This window comes from Caretta caretta, chromosome 3, assembly GCF_965140235.1.
Source record: "Caretta caretta isolate rCarCar2 chromosome 3, rCarCar1.hap1, whole genome shotgun sequence".
NCBI lineage: Eukaryota > Metazoa > Chordata > Testudines > Cheloniidae > Caretta > Caretta caretta.
This window is the reverse complement of record NC_134208.1, coordinates 159,152,665-159,173,546: the sequence shown is the minus strand read 5'-3', so window position 1 is coordinate 159,173,546 and position 20,882 is coordinate 159,152,665. Positions and strand designations below refer to the sequence as shown.

The following is a 20,882-nucleotide window of genomic DNA, read 5'->3' as shown; positions in this document are numbered from 1 at the left end:
GTGGCCCTTGGCCTTCAACACGTGGCCCCTTGTAAATTTGCAGGACCACTCATGACAGCCATCTCCACTATTGTGGTATAAAACATGCTTTAGAATACCTACAATAATAGTGCTTCCTCCAGCTCCCTGGAGAACATACTCTGCTGCTTTTATTAGGAAGACTTCTCATTAAGCTTCAAGCCATTGCTCCACGTTGTCTTCCAATTAATTTGCCTCCTTCATGTGTATTACGTACTTCAAAAGTATTTATACGTGATGTCTTCTCCTTTCCCCCATTCAAAGTCTCTTCTAGAGCTTCATATATAAAGATTCCTTTATTAAACTGCTTTTCATTTAAAGAAAACATATTTACACCAACAAGTCATATCACACACAAAACAGCGAAGTTTTCACTTGTATTAGCCTGTTATACCAACGCTTGACAGCACTATCAAGCCAATTCACAAAGAGTGCATTTAACCATATCTGAAGTCACCCATACAACAGGTTTCCCTTTCCCTCAAGACAGACTTCAGTTGTCAAGACTGAATCATGTTCCATCTGGGCTAACTGGAGATTAAAGCAGATTAGTAATCCTATATTAACTCAGTTAGTTTGACTTTTACTTAATTGGGCACTGACAGCGTTGAACATCCGTTTCTGGAAAGCACTCTCTTCTGAGCATCAGTTTCTCCTACCCTCCTGGGACACTGTGTGCTGTTAATTATATGATTTAAATGTAGCAGTTTACATTTTCAGCTCCCTTTAATACTTAGCACTTACTACTATGCAATTTGCTCTGTAACTTGCCACTTGCACTTGATGCGTGTAGATACTCCGATTTCCATTTTTTAATGGTCTTAATAAAAGCATCAGTTGGTACTGTAACCCACAGAGTGACAGCAGAACAGAAGCTGTTTTTCTGAAGTGTGCAGATATAAACAGAAATTAACAGCAGCATATATTTTATTTCTTTTTCCCTTTAGAGGACTTTGCAAACAGGGCCGGATCTATCTGGTCTTTAGACAGACCTCTCACTGAGAAAAGCCTCGCAGCTCTTTCCTGTAAAGTGCCTCCACATTTCAGACCTAGAGCCATCAGTTCGAACTTCAGCATCTCTAATCCTAGCTCTTCCATCTCGGCAGCAGAGTTGAATGCCAGCAAATCTATTCGCGTAGGCTCCTGCAGAGAGAACATGCAATTAATTCATTGTTTTAATAGATTAACAATATGTTCTTCTTGGCTTATGCTCATTTGGTCTCCAACAAGAATTCATTTTACAGAAGACTACTACTCCAGGCTTATTTGGAAGTTACCCAAACACTTTCAAAGTGTGACAATATAGTTAAACATCTATGTACAGTAAGTGGGATATTTTCACAATTAAGCTTGAATTCCAGTAACCTAAGACTCCTTTTTGTGATCTACAGACAACTATATTTCTAAAGTTATCCTGCCAAAATACCATGGACCAAATTAGTCGGTCAGGGTTTAACAGTCCGTTTATAAGAGAGGGCTGAACAAACTGGAAATAAAAACAAGTGACCTGTTATCTTCTTGTTCTTCGGAAGTAACAGAAAAATAATCGCATGAACACAGAATTCTTGAACACTTAACAGTTCAACACCTTATCCTTCAGTTGCACAGGCCATCCACTACCTAGGACACAAAGCTACAAGCCTTCTTCATTTGGAATATAGCCAAGATGAAATAGTCACCATGAGTAGCACGAAAGGGGGTGGGACAGCCTACTTTTCTATTTCAACCACCTTGAAGTTACAAGAACTGCAGACAAACTATTCTCTTTTTATGAGGTGTTTAGGGGAGAGTAAAGCTCTAGGAGTGCATCTTATCTTGACGCATAGCATAGCTGACACCAACCATGCCTTAAATGAAGAAAATCAGCATCTTCAACTTCTAGGAAGAGTCATATCAATGCAATTTATTAGTATCCACTGAACCGAATATGGAATTTGGGACAACTCTTACACCACTTATTAACAAGCACAGTGCCATCTATGAAGTGTCATGCTTGAGTTAACAAAAGGGACTCAATAATAAACGGTCCCAGTGATGGAAATGAGACAGCTCATTTGTTGGCCCAATAACCAGCAGTAAGTGTTTACTTAAGAACAGGGTCTGATTCTGTACAGTATTGCACATTGCCAAGCTACACATACAAAAAAAACAAAAACAAAACCCCCTCACTGTGTCTTAGCACCGAATGGAGCTGTTCTGAGGTCTTATTACTATCATCACTACTTTCACAAAATGCAGCGGGCACCATCATAATATTTGCTACCTACAAGAATTTACTATGCCATTTGTGAAGTTTCCTGTTCCAAGAGGCGGGAATGCTGCAAATAATGAGGGAAAAGATAAAACACCACTGTGTTGCAAATATCCAGTTTAAGATAGTTCCTACTGGCCACTCAAGCATATATTACAAAGTTTCAGTTAACTGAACTACACCTGTTAAAAACTCAAGTACATTTTGTGATGGGTTTTCCCTCATTCAATTTTGTTTGTTCACTTACTTGCCAATTGTCAAGATTCAGCTCTTTGGAATGAATGTGTCCAAACATATTACTACGACTAAGAAAGACTCTGCAGAAGTCAAAGGCTGAAAATCAAATTTTCATTGGCTAGAAAGCTAATCCAGGCCTCTCATGTAGCTGACAAAAATTCAACAAAGTAATTAATATACCTTGTCAGTGATGTGATACATAAGACTCTGAACTGCCCATCTATTAGGGAAATATGAGTAAGCAGGTTACTCCACTGTTGAGATAATGGATTCATTGTTTTCTTTAAATCTGCTCTTCCACCACTGTTTGGAAACTCAACCGTGGCACATCACATCCTTGCTCCCAGGAGCTGCTACTGTCTAAGAGACATACTGGAACCGAATCTTGTTGCTTGAATGAGAGCTGCAGTCTCAGTTATCTAAGGTGGTTTGTCCAAACACCACACTGAAGTGTTTATATAAGAGAAAACCGAGATAGATGAACTAATCAATTGGCTTTTGTCTGCTCCAAACAAAAGCCCCAAGTGACTAACTTCTAACTTAGGTAACCTTCAAGGATGAATATTAAGGTCAACCTACACTTAAAGGTGATGTGACCAAACTTGATACAGTGAGCCGGAAAAATCTTTCATCCTACAAAGTAGACTATATTTTCCAAGAGGAAGAACTTTTCAGACAAATGGGATGATCTCTGGCTACACTTGTGGGAAAAAGGAAAGACACTCATGAGGGGTGCCTAACCCCTTCAGGAAAGAGAGAGAATAGATAGCTGAGAGCAGTTAGACGTGGAGAGCCCTAGACATGCTAGGACTTGGCTATCTCAGAGATTAACATTCCCCCATGACCTATCACTCCAGTTACAACCTGAGGCATTACTGCTTTGGTTCCAGTGCTGAACTCATGGGGGTTTTGTGATAGGTGTCACTGGAGGACTCTCCCTGGAGTTAGTTTCCATTAGAGCTAGTACATGGCCACTTTTAGTCCATAGTGCAGGATGTATCTTTCACTGATCTTCCTCCTGTCCTAACCAGTGGTATTTTTCAGTTGAGTGAAGGTGATGGCTTCAGGATAAGACTAATGTGTATTGAAGATAATTAAGTGGCCTCAAGACACTAGTATAATGATCACTTAACATCACCTCACCAACAGATATATGGACCACATGATATTGAGGAAATATAGCCACTTAGGGAGCATTCTAGCTACCATCCCCTGCAGGAGCCCAGGCACACTGGCAGGTTTTTATGAACACTTCTACTGAATGAATAGTCAGAAAAAGGCAAACCAAAGTCCACTATACACATCCATATTCATCAGATCCAAGCCCCCTGTTCCCTGATGGCCCCCCTGGGACTCCTGCCCCATCCAACCCCCCCGTCCCCTGACGGCTCTCCTGGGACCCCTGCCGCCCCATCCACCCCCCCCTTCCTGACTGCCCCCATTCCTCTGACGGCCCTGCCCCCTATCCACACCACCACCACCCCGACCACCACCCCAAACTCCCCTGCCCTCTATCTAACCCCCCCCAGCTGCCTAGAGCACTGGTGGCTGGCGGCGCTACAGCCGCGGGGCCCAGAGCGCCAGGACAGGCAGCCGAGCCGCCCGGCTGGAGCCAGCCCCGCCACCGCACAGCTCAGAGCACCGGGTCAGGCCACGGCTCTGCAACTGCGCTGCCCGGCAAGAGCTCGCAGCCCTGCCGCCCAGAGCATTGCGCCGACAGCGCAGTGAGCTGAGGCTGCGGGGGAGGGGGAACAGCGGGGGAGGGGCCTCCTGGGCCAGAGGCTCAGGGGCCGGGCAGGAGGGTCCCACAGGCCGGATGTGGCCCACGGGCCATAGTTTTCCCACCTCTGATCTAGCATAACTAAGCCAATTGGTTTTAAAGTGGTTCATGCAGTAACTTGGGAATTGTTTTGAGCTGCTATAAGGAGCTATTTAGAGCCCAGAGTGAGCATTATTTAGAAATATGAATTATCATGAGAACCATCAAGGCAAGTTAATTTTTAGACCCAACTACTTTGGCCGTGTTCCTTTATGTCAGTTAGGTAGGTCATTCACTAACTGGATGATAGAAAAAGTGGTCCAAAGACAGATGATGGGCAGAGAGGAAAAAGAAGCATTAAGTCCATCTCTAGACATTCACATTTAGTACTGCTTACTGTGCTCTGCAACTGGTTTGTTTCCTGCTGATTAGCTAAAACATTCTCTTGCTCCCCATCCTTCAGGGTCTTAGCTGCTTCATTTTTTTCATCAGCTGCTGGAGTTTCTACCTTCTCTGGTAGATCTTTTCCAAGATCTTCTCGTTGTTCTTGTGATTTCTCAGTAGGATTGGAGGTTGAACTGCATCCAGTGGAATCCTCTGAGCTACTGGGCCACTCACTTGTGAGTTCAGTCTTTTCAACGTGGCTGCCAGTTGATTGCCAACTACCTTCTGCCGTGCTAGGAGAATCATCTTCACTATCACCATCATCTGAGCTCTCGGGATCTGCCAGTCCTTCCACTCCCATCCTGTTACAAACAACACTGGTTAAAAAATTTTAATTAAAAAGAGTTACTTTCTCCTTCACGTGCCCCAAAGAACTCACTGTACTAGCATAGCAAAGGAGGACTAGACTGGATTGTCTCCAGACCAATTTAATTCCTGCACTCAAAAGGGTAGAAGTCACTGTTACTGTACATAACTCCAGGCACTCCCTCAGGAGCCAGATATATTTTCTAAAGCACTCCTAGTAAAGAATGAGCCAAATCTACTACTGCCAGATGGCAGACCTTTAGCCACATGAGCATCTTTACTATGTCTAATCATTCTAGTTCATCAATGGAATTCAAGAACTCATTTTGTTAAAAGAACAGAACAATTTATGATTCTCCCACTGTTTTCTCTACGAAAGATGAACAAACTGGAGTGAGAGAAGATTAAAGGGGTCAAAAAAAAGTCTTCAAGTTACATAAGGTAGGAAAGGTTGAGCCCAGTTTAATTATCCAGAATTACCACTGATGAGGGCAGGGCAGCAGGACGCACCGGGGCATGAAGCAGTGCAGTAACTCCTCACTTAATGTTCTTGAAAAATGCAATTTTAAGCGAAACGATGTTAAACAAATCCAATTTCCCCATAAGAATGAATGTAAATGCAGGGGAAGGGTTAGATTCCAGGGAAATTTTTTTCGCCAGACAAAAGACATTATATACATATACAGTATAAGTTTTAAACAATTTTAAACAAATAATGCAATACTGTACTCAGCAATGATGACTGTGAAACTTGGTTAAGGTGGAGTCAGAGGGTGAATCGTCCAGCTGCTCCTCTTGCTGTTCTTTCCAAAGTACCAGGGGTGCTCAACCCCCAGCTCTGCCCCAGGCCTGCCCCCACTCCACCCCCTTCCCCCAAGGCCCCACCCCCACCCTGCCTCTTCCCACCCCTACTCTACCCCTGCCCCACCTCTTCCCACCCCTGCTCTCCCTTCTCCTCCCTCCCCCCCAGCACACCACATCTTCCCCCCTGAATGCTGGGACAGCTGATTGCTGCAGGCGGGAGGCACGGGGAGAGAGCGGGGAGTTGCTGATCTGCAGGGCCGCCAGCCGGTGGGAGATGCTGGGGGGGGGGGTGGAGGGGAGCTGCCGGCCCACCCTGGTTCCAAGCCCCCATGGCCAAACAACGTTACAAGCAAACATTGCGCAACTTTAAATTAGTATGTTCTCTAATACATCAGCGATGTAACAATGAAAAAACATTAACCGGGACGACTTTAAGTGAGGAGTTACTGTACGAGGGAAAGATGAGAGGGGTCAAAGCTCCTTCAGATTAGATTTCCTTGGTGCCTGTAGAACGGCGGTAGCACTGTTCCTGGGAGTGCTCACTTTCAGCTGTCTGACTTTTACTGGTGATTAGTTAAAATGGTATTTTAAGTCTGTACCAGTGATACAAAAAGTAATCATTTCCCCTTGGTAATTATCTATTGCTTTTCTTATTCTTTAAGAAGCTTGTTCAAGCCATAATACTTACCAAAAACATTTCCTTTTCCCAAATTTAGCTCCACTCTTTTCTGACTCATTTGGGCGCTTCCGACAATCACTGGTTTCTGGAGACACCATCTTACTGGAAGAGGCCTGCATTCCTTCAAAGCAAAGTTAAAAGATTTATTCTACTCTATATTAGGTTGTTATGAGATTACCAAATCCATATAAGAAGATTTTAAAGCTCCAAGTAGCTGATCAAGGAGAACAAGGATGCTCTATGGTTCCAATTATTTTCCATAAGTACGTAAGATGTCTTTCTTTAGTATTTGTGGAAGGTGCTGGACTGAGAGCCCTGGAGAGTGAAGTCTTCCACATAAACTCAGAACAGACATAATGTGGGCAGCAGCAGCAAAAGCTTCCCCACAGGAGAGTCAACCCTGTACTGGAGAGAGCACTTCTGAGGTGAAAAGTTATCTTGTGCCCCTGCTGAACCTCCCAACAGGGTAACAATCAATGGCTACACAAAGTAACTGCAAAGGACACTTGTGTAATCCAGATATTTTATTATAGTCTATTTCTAAACTCTCCATAAAATTTGTTAATCTATGATCTGTTTACTACAAAAAAGTTTACATATGATTCTTACTGCTAAGTTCCTATCACCATCTTCAGAGAGTTTTTGATGGCACTGCTATTTATGTGCCAGACTCACTAAAGATTCATATGCCTCTTCATGCTTTGTCAGTCGTTCCAGAGGACATGCTTCCATGCTGATCACACTTGTTTAAAAAAAAATGCATTAATTAAATTTGTGACTGAACTCCTTGGGGGAGAATTGTATGTCTCCTGCTCTGTTTTACCCTCATTTTGCCATATATTTCGTATTATAGCAGTGTCAGATGATGACCCAGCACGTTAGTTTTAAGAACACTTTAACTGCAAATTAGACAAAATGCAGAGAAGATACCAATGTGAAATTTCTAAAGATAGCTACAGCACTCAACCCAAGATTTAAGAATCTGAAGTGCCTTCCAAAATCTGAGAGGGACGAGGTGTGGAGCATGCTTTCAGATGTCTTAAAAGAGCAACACTCTGATGCAGAAATTACAGAACCCAATCCATCAAAAAAGAAAATCAACCTTCTGCTGGTGGCATCTGATTCAGATTATGAAAATTGACATGCATTGGTCCGCCCTACTTTGGATCGTTATCTAGCAGAACCAGTCATCAGCATGGATGCATGTCCCCTGGAATGGTGGTTGAAGCAACAAGGGACATATGAATCTTTAGCACATCTGGCATGTAAACATCTTGTGATGCCGGCTACAACAGTGCCATGCACACACCTGTTCTCACTTTCAGGTGACATTGTAAACAAGAAGCGGGCAGCATTACCTTCTGCAAATGTAAACAAACATGTTTATCTGAAAAAGAAAAGGAGTACTTGTGGCACCTTAGAGACTAACCAATTTATTTGAGCATGAGCTTTCGTGAGCCACAGCTCACTTCATCAGATGTGTACCGTGGAAACTGCAGCAGTCGCTGCAGTTTCCACGGTACACATCTGATGAAGTGAGCTGTGGCTCACGAAAGCTCATGCTCAAATAAATTGGTTAGTCTCTAAGGTGCCACAAGTACTCCTTTTCTTTTTGCGAATACAGACTAACACGGCTGTTCCTCTGAAACCTATGTTTATCTGAGCAACTGAACAAGAAGTAGGACTGATTGGACTTGTAGGTTCTAAAGTTTTACATTGTTTTATTTTTGAATGCAGGTTTTTTTGTACATAATTCTACATTTGTAAGTTCAACTTTCATGATAAAGAGTCTGCATTACAGTACTTGTATGAGGTGAACTGAAAAATACTATTTCTTTTGTTTTTTTAGTGTAAATTATTTTACTAAAAAATAAAGTGAGCACTGTACACTTTGTATTTTGTGTTGTGACTGAAATCAATATATTTGAAAATGTAGAAAACATCCAAAAATATTTAAATAAATGGTATTCTATTATTGTTTAACAGTGCGATTAAACGCACGATTAATATTTTTTATCACTTGACAGCCCTAATTAGAAGTCAAATTTGGTCTATTTCACCCAGATGAAATAGTGGAATGTAGCCTGAAATATTTAAGGTCAGTAACAATTTCTCAAATAGTGTTAATTCAAACAGCCATATTTTAATAAGATATGATTGAAAACAGTCCTATGTTGACTGATAACAGTTATTTTAAGGAGTCATTCCAAGTACTCAGTAGTACCTTTAAGAACTGAATCCTCTAGCCGCTCAGCCATCTCGTGACACTGTTGCTGGTAGTCTGGATTAGTGAAAAAGTGTTTTGGTTCTGCAAGTTTACGCTGCAGCCTTTCTAGGCGTCTTTGTTCTTTTTCTGCTTCTCGCTCTGCTTGCTGCTTCACCCACTCAGCCATTCTGCAGAGAAAAAAGGGTCCAAAAAATAGGAACCATTCAGTCATTTTAATCTAACAATGATTATTGCTCTGCAGTTACTGAACACTTTCACCCACTGATGGGGACAGAAAAAGGAAGAGGATAGGAAATAAGTGAGTTAGTCACAAAAAAAAGATGCACCCTGCAGCAACACATGGAAATTTCACTACTGGAGGGAGGAAGGTTTATTTATGCAAGACAGATTAATGATGGGCTCCAAAGTTGCGTGAATATCACTGGCCTGCAGCTACATGGTTGTGTGCTTTGAGGATCCTATAATTTTTCTGTTGTGTGAGAACACTATTCTATCCCTGAGAAACACTGACAATAGGTACAGACAAACATCTCACAAACACGCTGCAGTATGGTCACCTTTAATTTGCACTAATTTGTATACTCTTCAAGCAGACAGTAGACTCCTGCTAGCTTCTATCCATATTGTGTTAAGGGTTTCAAAGAGCTAAAAGCTCCTTCTAATATCCATAAAGTTTCATTATTCTGACCATAAAAGCCTCGTTTGACCTCTTCTAACAATGAAAGATAGGTCATTGTATTTTATAATGATATTTCTGATAAAGTAAATGCCTCACGCTTTTTCGTGGTTTACGTCTCGTAGTCTCCTTCCACTAAGATCTCGGCAAGCCTCTCGATTCGTTGTCTTTTCAATTTGAGCGCCAAGTGCTCGGAGCATAGATCCAAAACCTGAAAGTTACCAGAAATCAGCTACAAAGCTGCGAGAGGGAGATCTACAGGACCATAACAATTTTTAAAAATAGCTATTCACCCTCTTCCCCACACACCAGTAATAAAGATCAAGGTAATGAGACATAATATACTAGAGAAAAAAAAAATCTTGTTACTCCCACCACTGGTGAAGAAAGAGATACTGAAAGTTTAGCTACTTGCTTTCTCTCAGAATAACTGAGGCCAAAGATGAGCTGTAAATATTTAATAGATACAATGTGATAAATTATATTATTGAGCTGAATGTCTCAAACACCAAGTCAAAGAGGGGCATTCAAGGTATAACTAAGCTTAAACCATCTTTTAATTTTAGCTCTCTTGAAGTCATGCCAGCTGAATTCCTGAGCTACTGATATCCCTTGAATCTGTATTCCTGATACCACAGGCTACTGGAGTCCTCTAGCACAGTGGTTCTCAATCTTTTCCATATTGGGACCACTTGAGCCTCCCCTCCCATCTATCCAGGATCTCCCAATGGGACCATTGTCAGGACTCCCATATATTGAGGACACCTGCACAGGGGCTGGGAAAGTGATTTTTGCAGGCTATAGCCTGGATTTTGCAGAGTGCCAACAAAAATTAATTGCCCGAGAGCAGTAGTCACATAAGGCAACGTGGTCTGGTGGAGACCCAGTAATGTTAGTGTTCTACTTGCACCTCTGCCACTGACTTGTTCTTGTCACTTCACTTAACTTCTGTCTCAATCTCACCCCCTCACGAGTTACGGATAATACTTACCTAACTACCGTGAAGAAACAGTGAGGATTAATGTCAGTGCAGAGCTTTAAAGTACTACCTAAGTGCCATTTATTACACTATTCTTTAACTAAAAGTTGAACAAAACTGTACTAGAATCCTTGAAGACCCTTACAGCAGCCTTGAAAAAATGCCATGGAAATTTACCAAGCCAGACACCCACCCATTGAACAAGAGAGTCACCTAGTCACTCCCTTATTAAAACAAACTACTGCCATAGGTGAATAAAATTTTGCAAAGCTGATTCCAAGCAGACACTTGTGAGGAAGTTGCTTATTACAGGTTTCACTGGATTTTATATTCTAACAAGTATAGAGAGCTATTTTCTAAACCTGGGCCCAATTCTGCTCCTACTGAAGTCAATGGCAACGCTCCCAAGTCCTATCATAAACATTTCAGTTTCTCTGTGACGGTCTGATTTTAAGCCCAAAGGGACCATTACGCAGGTCTTCAGAGGCTCAGACCTGTATAGGCTCAGGCTTGTGACAGAGTGCCTTGCTTTACCCCACATTTTTATTTTAAAACCCAAACAGAAGAACTTGACAAGGCCAATGGTACGATTTTGAAAAATACTATTTAGTTGACTTGGTCCAGCAGGACTCCAATGGCAACTGTGACATCATAGAATGATGCATGCTGGATTGCCACAGTAGAGTAGAAGCTGGCAGGCATGACACTGGGTGTTTGCAAGTTATAAACAGATACCAGCAGCCAGTTGTCTTCAGGGGGATTAAAAAAAGTCACAGAAGCAGTATTTACTTTCATTCTGCCTAATTCTATAAACAAGATGTAGCAAGCTGGACCGGAATTCTAAAGGAAGCCCACTTGATTTCTGTGGCCTGAAGATAGGAAATGATGGGGAACTTTACTGAACATTTTAAAATGAATGCATTTATCTACCAAATATGAAAATATAATTAGTCCAGTAACCTGCTTAACTTTGTTATTAAATTCAGTTTTATAATGTGCCTACATTTCAGTGTTTCAGAGGGGTGCATATCTTTGTACTGATGATACAGAATATATTTAATGCAGTTATTGAGCAGGAAATGGGTTGTTCTGGCATCTGAGCAGTAGGCAGCTGGGTCTTTTGAAACTTAAACGGCTGAGAGGCAATTTGAGTTTCTGTGATAAACACATTATAGCTGAATCTTTCACTGATAATTGCTTTAGCAGAAACAGTTTATTCTGACATTTAAATGGCCAAGTTTAGGTTTCACAGGTACAATTTCAGATTGTCTGCACTGCAGACACAGGAAACCAACACTGCATCAGTTACACTCACTTCACATTTTTATGATCATAAAGGTTAGAATTTTTTTTTTAAATGAAAGCCTGAGTTATGGCACAGGACTGCATGGCAAGTGGTAGATTCTGTGTTGAGCTTTATGGCCATAAAATCTTAGAATGAAGGGGTTCTGGCTATCAAGGACTTTTCTGACTCACAAGTTTATTGTAGAATAAAATAAGCTAAGAACCTCCATAGGTCATGGTTTAGAGTAAACTTTTCAAAAACAGCAAAGTGACTGAGGAGCCTAATTCCTGTTGATTTTAATTGAAATTTAGTTTCTCAAATCCCTTAGGAGCCTTTGAAATTTTACCCCTAGATTCGAATACATTAAAAATTTGACAGTCCCCCATGCGGCATCAGCAACTGACCTCCTTTTCCACCACAAAGTCTTGGCTCCAGACTATAAACAACTCCATCCTGTAGCAAGTCTTCAGTATTAACCAGTCGCCCATTACATTTCACATAGAAACTGTCCTCAGGAATGCCCTAGAAACAATAACATTCAGTCTATAAAAACGGATTTTGATCAGTCTGAGTAATCCATTTTAAAACAATAAAAGGAGAATAGGCTTTTTGCCTCCTTTTTAATAAGAAATTAAAAACAAAGCAGAAGCTTTCTAAGACCCCCCCAATCATTCACTGAATATGTATAATCTTAAAAATTACAAATACATTTTTAAATCAAGTTATGGGTAACTCATTTGATGAGCTGGAATCAAAGTACAGTCTCTCATTCCTGATTTACACAGCCTGCAAATAGGGGTGAGGAAGGAATCTTTCCTCCCCTCCTCCCATGTCTAACATTGTACACTCAGGTATGTGCTACATTATGGAGTTACCTTTTTCTTAAGCTACTGGGCTCTGCTGGTGGGAAGATTATTATCATGATTTATTGATGACAGGTATATTTTCCAATTCAAGTTTTTAGTGAAGGTTAAAGGTGCTTACAGAGTAGTTTACATTCACCTACAAATGGATTCCACTGTTAAAATGCACTTTATATCACTTATTGGAGGTGCTTAACTTTGTATTAGTCAAAAAATAAAATAAGCACCTCCTCTTCCTCCACTCCTCAAGGGCAATCAGAGGAAAGAAAGAAGATACCCACAACCCCAGGATATCAAAGTTCGTCTAGTGCGTTGTCAACTCCTCCAGTAATTGTAGGAAGATGAGATCAGACATTCCTGGCTCCCTGCATGGCAAGTGGGCAGAGCATGTCTGATGCAGCCGGACAGAAAGAGTGAAATATTTCACTGCTGTCACCTGCAGATGTTGGGAGTGCAAGCCTTGCTGTTCTCCCTAAGGCTGTGAAGGCGGAAGAGGTTACAAAACTGGATTTTTTTTAAAAGGTAGACTTTGGCTATAGCAGACCATCATTTGTAATTGAGAAAAATAATGTTCTTATATTTACAGCACCAGATGCGGACTCAGGAGATCTGGGCTCAGTTCCTTACTCTGCCACAGATTTCCTGTGTGACTTTAGAATCATAGAAAATCAGGGTTGGAAGGACCTCAAGAGGTCATCTAGTCCAACCCCCTGCTCAAAAGCAGGACCAATCCCCAATTAAATCATCCCAGCCAGGGCTTTGTCAAGCCTGACCTTAAAAACTTCTAAGGAAGGAGATTCTACCACCTCCCTAGGCAACGCATTCCAGTGTTTCACCACCCTCCTAGTGAAAAAGTTTTTCCTAATATCCAACCTAAACCTCCCCCACTGCAACTTGAGACCATTACTCCTTGTCCTGTCCTCTTCCACCACTGAGAATAGTCTAGAACCATCCTCTCTGGAACCACCTCTCAGGTAGTTGAAAGCAGCTATCAAATCCCCCCTCATTCTTCTCTTCTGCAGACTAAACAATCCCAGTTCCCTCAGCCTCTCCTCATAAGTCATGTGTTCCAGACCCCTAATAGGCACACCACATAATCTCTCTTGTGTCTCAGGTCCTCATCTTTCCCTCATCTCTCTTGCTATTTAGATTGCATGCTCTTAAGAGAAAGAGGATTGCTCTTATTATGCATTTGTACAATACCTGGCACAAAGGGGCATCAATCTCAGCTGGGGCCTCTAAATGTCACTGCAATAAGATATTGTTTTATACATATTAAGAAAAACATAGTAATCGACAGGATCCTACTAGAGATTTTAAGGAATCAGTATCTCATTTATTTGCCAAGACCCAAAACCAGGGTCTCCTCTATTATAGTTTAAGTGTCAGTGACATCCTGAAACTGCTCAAGAAGCTGCAGGTATGGGCACTGTTGATATTTCAGTGATCGCCTCAACTACTGAAGATTTAGAGGGGGAAGGACAGGTCTTCAAGCTCACATCTTTGCTGGTAAAGAGATTTTCTAATTTGTCCAGTAAAAGCAAACGCTCCAGTAGCGGGACACTAGAATCTAGTCATAGAACATCAGGGTTGGAAGGGACCTTGGGAGGTCATCTAGTCCAACCCCCCTGCTCAAAGCAGGACCAATCCCCAACTAAACCATCCCAGCCAGGGCTTTGTCAAGCCTGACCTTAGTCCACACAGACACACAGGGGCAGGTTTTGTAGCGAAGAGAATGATTCACGAGCAGGCCCAAGACACCAGGCAGGGGCAGCACCCAGGTTCTGAGGGCAACAGTGGAAACTTAGGGACCAGATCAACATCACCTTCTTCTTCCTCCTCCTCTTCCTTCCTCCCTCGGGGGCTCCCCTCCCCCGAGAGCAGAGGCACCCCCAATACGGGCAGGGCCGCCCCCAGTTGCGCTCCCGCTCCTACCTGTGCGCGGCAGCGAATGCGGAGCCAGTCCCGCACCGAGCCGCCCCCGGAGGGCAGCGGCACGAGCTGCGCTCGAGAAGCGCCCGGGTCCCGCACCAGCAGCGCCATCTTCCCCCGCTCAGCAGCCCCGGCCTAGCCGCGAGAGGAAGCGCCGCAGGGCAGGCAGCGGGCACGGCGCATGCTGATGACGCAGGAAGCCAACCCGGAAGCTGGGCAGCCGTCACGTGGCTGGCAGGGGCGCCGCCCGTGGGTCGCAGCGGGAGGGGCAGGTCTGGAGAAGACCGATAAAGAAGGGCGGGGCCGCCGGGGCGGAGCTGCGGGGTGACCACAAGAGGTCGGTTGCCTGCCAGTCTGTCTCCCTCCCTCCCGGTCGCCTCGTCCTGGGCCAGAGCAGCAGAGAAGGGCGCAGCACCAGGAGCTGCTGTCCCTGCTTTACTCCGTCTGCAGCCTTTGCAATAACTACAAGGCAGCCGCCTTAGTCGGACTGTGATCTTCCCCCCCAGGCCATCCTGTGAACTGGGAGCTTTTTCTTCTCGCGGCTGGTGTATTTTTGAAGCCACACGGGATATGTACCTACAAAACGATCAGTACACCACCAAAAATTTAGTGCAACCCCCACACTATCTGTAATCTCCAATGTGTCCTTGCCTTACTAGCTAGGTGCTTAGGCCAACTTTTTCAGGCTTTGAATCCTAAAATCAGGCATTCAAACCAAAACTTTGCAACATAAATACATGCTTAAAACTCCAAGTGACTGATGTAGGTACCTAAATATGGATTTAGGAGAAGACTTTCAAAAGACCCTATGGGGTTAAGGAGCAAAAAATGCCAATGGGATTTGTGCTCCCAGATCAGTCAGGTGTTTTTGAAAATGTCCCCCTTAATTACTTGAGTTTGGGCACACACAGTTGAAGGTTTTGGCCTGAGTATTTAGGCAAAAACAAAGATATCTGTAGGTAACAGAGAATACAGTGCATTTTCCAGGCAGTGGTCCTGTAAACTTCACATTTTAAAAGACTATACAGTATGCATGTGTATGAAAGTCAGTGCAAGTTTTATTAGGGTCCTGATATTTGGGAGATAGATATTTTTATTTATGTATATTGCAGAAGCAACCGCCAATATGTAAGTTATTATTCAAACCTTTTTATGAGACAATCCCTTCCCTAAAGAGCTCACAATCAAAAAATCAACATCTAGCATGGAGGCCACATGCTTCCACATTAGAAAAATTAGGCCACATAATTCTCCACCAGTGTAACTCCATTTGTTGGAGTCACGGTGGAGGCTGGAGTGAAGAAAGGACTCTGCTGCCAACTCTCATTTTTTCATGAGTCTTGCAATATTGAGTATTTTACTTGAAGCCTCAGATTCTAGAATTGTGATTATGTCAGATTCTCAGCTTTTACTAAAAAAGTAAGTTTCTACTACACCTGATGGTTGAAGAGACAGTTAAAAACATGAACCCTAAAGGGTCAACAATCAAAAAGCAAATTAAAAGAACTGCCCAAATCATTACTTTTTAAAATCTCCTGGGGTTTTTTGCACTTGACTCACAATTTTTGAACACATGAAATTAACAAAACCAAGGCATTTTTAACCACCATGCGGGTAGTGGCAAAAATGTCCACACCCTGGATTGATGAAGAATTGCAGATCCCAATATTCTTTGTGTAGTCCAGGAACTTATACTAGTTGTGAAACCATGTTAGCCATGAAAACATGTAAAATGTAGCTTCCTGGGGTAGTAAGCCTAACCCCATCAGACAAGCTGCCAGAGCATAATTTGTAGAATGGTTTGGAGTATGCTGGCTAGAGAAACTACTGAAAGTGTTACCTTCTTTTAACACCTTTTTGCACAAACAATATTAAAAATGGTTTTAACATGGTTTCCTTCTTAAGCACCAGTTCAGTTCCTTTGGAGGTAGCAATGGTAGTAGAGCTACTGTAGGCCAGCTGCTGACATTTTTATCTCTGTCATCTAATCCTGCTCAAAGCAGGCCTAGATCATAAGGTAGTTAAAATGTCACTGGCTAGTCCATGATACAATGGTGGCCAGTCCACACTAGTAGTCCCACTGTTGTTGTTACTGATGGGGGCTACACTGGCTGTAGCTCAGTGGTTTGAACTGCAATACTGAAAGGCACTCAGATACTGTGGTGATGGGAGCAATAAGAACCTATATGGAACAGAAATTTAGCAAGGAAGCTCCCTGTAGTCAAAGATTAATGGAGTACTGAAGTTCCCTTGTAAGCATAACTTGGCAAAGTATCAAACCACGTTTCCAGCATTCTCTGAATGTCCCAACCGTGATGTTTAAAGGACCAGTCTCACACTTCATTATGATTGTAATTTCAGTGGGTTCTCCAGGAATTAATGAATGAGCCAGAAGTCAGGCTTTATTTGTAGCTTTATTTGCTTTATTAATTTGACACAACACTCCACATTAATGGCTGGCGGGCTTCAAGGAGATACTTTATTCTTTTCAGTAACTGACATGCATTTTAAAAACCATTGTAAATGATGTCTTTACCTGAGGTGGACTGGAATGATTCTTTTATGCAACTGGATAAGTAATATTCACATTAAATATGTATAAATTAGAAGAGGCCTCAACTGACTGCATGGCAATAACACTATTCAGATCATAACATTTACCTGAGATATGTGCCTTGCTTTGTAATCTTCATTTAGCTCCCCCCCATCTAAATTATGGTAAAAACAGCTGTTTTTACAGTACTTGTAAAGTGAATTCAATGGTAGTAAAAGGTTCCAAATTAATATTTCTGGGGACTAGCCTCTGAGTCTAAGTAGCTGTAGGATAGGAAACAGCAGTACACATTGCTCTGCCAATGGGCTTCTTTTCCACCTAAGGTATTCTGCAGAGTGCAGTTCAGTCTCCATAACTTATTCAATTCTTGGCTTTGTTGCTGCAGCAGCGCCCAAGAAGGGGACCAGTTAGTGCCAAATTAGATGGTGGCTTTTGTGATGTATTCACCAGGAACGGCACTAAAACCCTCTAACTCATTTTATGAAGGCTACGGCATAGATTTCAGATGCAGTCACCACAGCTGATTTGAACTGATCTGAATGAACTGCCATTGTAGAAATGAAAATATATATCTCCAGCCCAGTGTCAGTCCCTTCAGATATCCAGTTTTAAAGGAAGTCAGATAATGTTGAAACTGTGACACAAACCTATAAACCAGGAAACCCAAAGGATCAAATCCATGCAAAATTTTCCTGAGCGGCTGTTGGCCCATCTGACAGTCCTGACAGCTACAGTTGCAGCTCTCGGTACTGCAGCGACTGCCAAACACCAGCTTAGCCAGCCATTTGTACAAGACTCCACCCAGCCAGATAGCCATATATGGCATGGCAACTGGGCTCAGGAGTGACGTCAGAGTCTCGCTATGCTTTAACGGAGGGAGGGGGTGCAGATTTTCCCCTGGCTGATTGACAGCCAGAGGGATGGTTACAGGCTCTGACAGCTTCTTTCCAGAGGTCAGTCAAGGGGAGGCAACAAGGGTCCATGCAGCCTGAAGAGACAGAGAGTCACAGAGAGCTCAGACACAGGCACCCAGTCTCACAATCCTTGACAAGTGCGAGGAAGGAGGCTCCTCCGCGCACAGGCAGTTGTTGGTGACTGGAGGTGGGAGACTCCTAATCACAGATTTCTAGTGACCAGGGAGTAGGGGAAACCCTCATTCAGGGGTGCTGGAACAAGAGGTGCTGGGGGTCTGGCACAGCAGCCCCCCTGGCTTGAAGTGGTTTCCATCATATACCGGGTTTACAGTTTTGTTTAATGTCTTTCAGCACCCCACTATAAAAATGGTTCCGATGCCACCGCCCTCATTTAGTAATTATTTTATTTTGTTCTTAACCCACCCTTCACTACAGCACCAGTAACTCTTGTGAGTGTGTGAGACAGATGGCCCCAAATACTGGGGAATGCAGGAGGAGAGAGCCTCTAGGGCACAGCCCTGTAAACCCTTATTCATGCGTGTCCCACTGGGAGAGGAATAACGACCTTGTTATTAACACACTGGGCTGAGACTCAGGACATCTGGATTCATTTCCTACTTCTGCCACATACGTCCTATGTAGCTTGGACAAGTCACTTAGTCTCTCTGTACCTCATTTCCCTATTTGTAAATCAGGGATTCTACTAATACTCTTCCACCTTTTGTCATTTTAGATTATAAGCACTTCAGGGCACGGACAGTTTCTTACCAGGTGTGGGTAAAACTTTCAGATGCACCTAAGTCACTTAGGAGTCTGTCTCATTTTTAAAAGCGACTCAGGGTTTGTCTACATAGAAGAAGCTGTGCATGGGCGAGTCGACCTGAGCAAGCTTGAATTCAGCTAGCCTGGGTAGCAATAGCCGAGAAGACAGGGCAGTGCAAGCTTCAGTGTGGGCTAGCGAGTCACATATATACCCAGGCTCTGCGTTGGGTTTGTACCATCTGTGCTGTGCTGTCTTCACTGTTATCATTCCCTGCACTAGCTCAGGCAGGCTAGCCATGCACAACTTTTGCTTTGTACACATACCTGTAGGCATGTAGTAACCTATGTCTCATTGTGAGTCAGTAGGACTTAGACTACTACATGCTTAAATTGCTTTTGAAAATGGGACTTAGTTTTACTTTGTATGTACAATGCTTGCAAATATTATTAGTATTTGTATTACAGTAGCATCTGGAGACCCCAACTAAAACCAAGGCCCGATTGTGCTAGGCACTGTATGAATACACAGTAGAGACAGTCCCTGCCCCAAAGAGTTTATCATCTAAATAGACAAGATAGACAAAGAACGAGAGGGGAAACAGAGGCATAGAGAAATGAAATGACTTACAGTAGTGCTTAAAGGCGCTAAATGTAATACAAATTAATGATAACTGAAGGCATCAGGTTCCTTCCAGGGTTCACCTCGACCAGCTAACACATTAAAATACAACCTTCCCTGTCTATAGTACATTAGAGGTTTAAAACAAGTTAGCTAATACATTAAAAAAAAACCATACACTTTTTATCCTAGCCTAGACAAGCCAGTAGCATCTTAGCTTCCAAAAGCAAGCTGATACATCTCAAGCGTAGGCCATCTTACTACAGAGCTAACATCCAAAACCTGGGGTCTTCGTAACCTGGAAAGCTGTCATTTGTTTGTGCTTGATCAGGCCCAAAGTTCAGGCTAACATTTTCTCCTGAATTCACCTGGTAGTGGCCTTTTCATTCAGAACCATGTGACTCACCTTTGGAATGTTACTTTTAATTCGGAATTCCCTGGTTTTTTCTGAGTATTTTTAATTATAACCAGAATATTGTTTAAATGTAACTTGCAATATTTAAGAGGTATACATGTAGCTTTAGATCTTAGGAATTTCAATTGCTCTCTGAATCTATGATTCACTTCCTACATGGGAACCCAGGCTGCTGGCAGTGAGGGTTTGGAGTTCACCAAAACAGCCCTACGAATATGTGGTTTTGTCCAGGGAGGAGGAGAACCAGGAAACCCATGAGATGAATTGATTCAGTACATCTCCTAGGCAATCTCTACTGATGGGGCTTGTACTGAGCTCCAGCTAGAGCGATAACTCCCCATCTCCCCTGAGACTGAACACCTCAGCTAATAGAGTTGCTGCCCCAGCCATAGTAGGAACAAATTACATCTCCCTCTGCCCTCAACATCATTTAGAACTCTTTTAGGGCCAAATACTATCCTCTGCTAAATTTGGTGCTTTATGGACCTAATCCTCTCACATACACCAGTGAAAATCAGAATTGAATGCAATGAAATCACAGTAATGTAAAATCTAAGTAAGTGAGAGGAGAGTCAGTCCCTACACCTATAATACATAATCATGAAAGGGGTTTTGGTGCATTAGTATCAAGTATTTTCTTATGTATAATGCTGTATCTCGGGGCATCCAAAGCTTCCAAGCACATGTCCTGGGTTGCAGATGGGGGCCTGTTCACATGTGGACAGCTCTGAATAATGAACAAGGAGCCATGGACCTAAGATTGTGCACAAGGCTGCTAACCCTACCACAAAGAAACAAACTTACTACAGAAGACCAGTAGCTATGTCAGTGTTCAGCATACTTGAACAATGGATCAGCTTCCTGTGAAGAATATGACAGGCATTGGTCAAACCCATAAAGTCCCTTGAAGGCCAGATCAATAATGAAAATCAGGTTTTGGATTGTAAGACCAATATATGAAGCTAAAAAAACTGCTAAAATAATTAAAGAAATTGACAGATACCGTTTTGATGTCCCTTGGAATCAATGAGTGTAGATGGACAGGTTCGAACAAACTACACTTTAGAGAAATAAATGGGACCATCATCTATTCCAGGAATACGGGTGGTAAACATGAAACATGTAGTAATCCTCATGTCCAATGAACAAGAACAGGCA

General features: G+C 42.6%; 1 protein-coding gene across 2 annotated transcripts; it reads right to left on the bottom strand.

The window, feature by feature from the left end:
• Window positions 1-295: 295 nt before the first annotated feature.
• SDE2 (spliceosome associated SDE2) lies at window positions 296-14,654 on the bottom strand. Of its 2 annotated transcripts, none has more exons than XM_048843344.2 (7): window positions 14,464-14,653; window positions 12,070-12,187; window positions 9,501-9,612; window positions 8,723-8,892; window positions 6,508-6,619; window positions 4,663-5,011; window positions 296-1,161 (listed from the first exon to the last, which is right to left on the bottom strand). In XM_048843344.2, the coding sequence occupies exons 1-7, from the start codon at window positions 14,569-14,571 to the stop codon at window positions 946-948; spliced, it is 1,185 nt and encodes a 394-aa protein (XP_048699301.2). In that variant the 5' UTR covers window positions 14,572-14,653; the 3' UTR covers window positions 296-945. The 2 variants fall into 2 exon arrangements, with proteins under 2 accessions (XP_048699301.2, XP_048699302.2); XM_048843345.2 differs by having other exon boundaries at window positions 1,054-1,161; window positions 4,647-5,011; window positions 14,464-14,654.
• Window positions 14,655-20,882: the final 6,228 nt, after the last annotated feature.

Bases quoted from the DNA above. Each gene is read 5' to 3' on its own strand.
- SDE2 (XM_048843344.2), bottom strand. From the start codon at position 14,571: ATGGCGCTGCTGGTGCGGGACCCGGGCGCTTCTCGAGCGCAGCTCGTG. The intron at 9,613-12,069 runs GTCAGTTGCTGA...GGTAACTTTCAG, and splicing joins ACTTTGTGGTGGAAAAGGAG to GTTTTGGATCTATGCTCCGA. The intron at 5,012-6,507 runs GTAAGTATTATG...TGTTTGTAACAG, and splicing joins GGGAAAAGGAAATGTTTTTG to GATGGGAGTGGAAGGACTGG.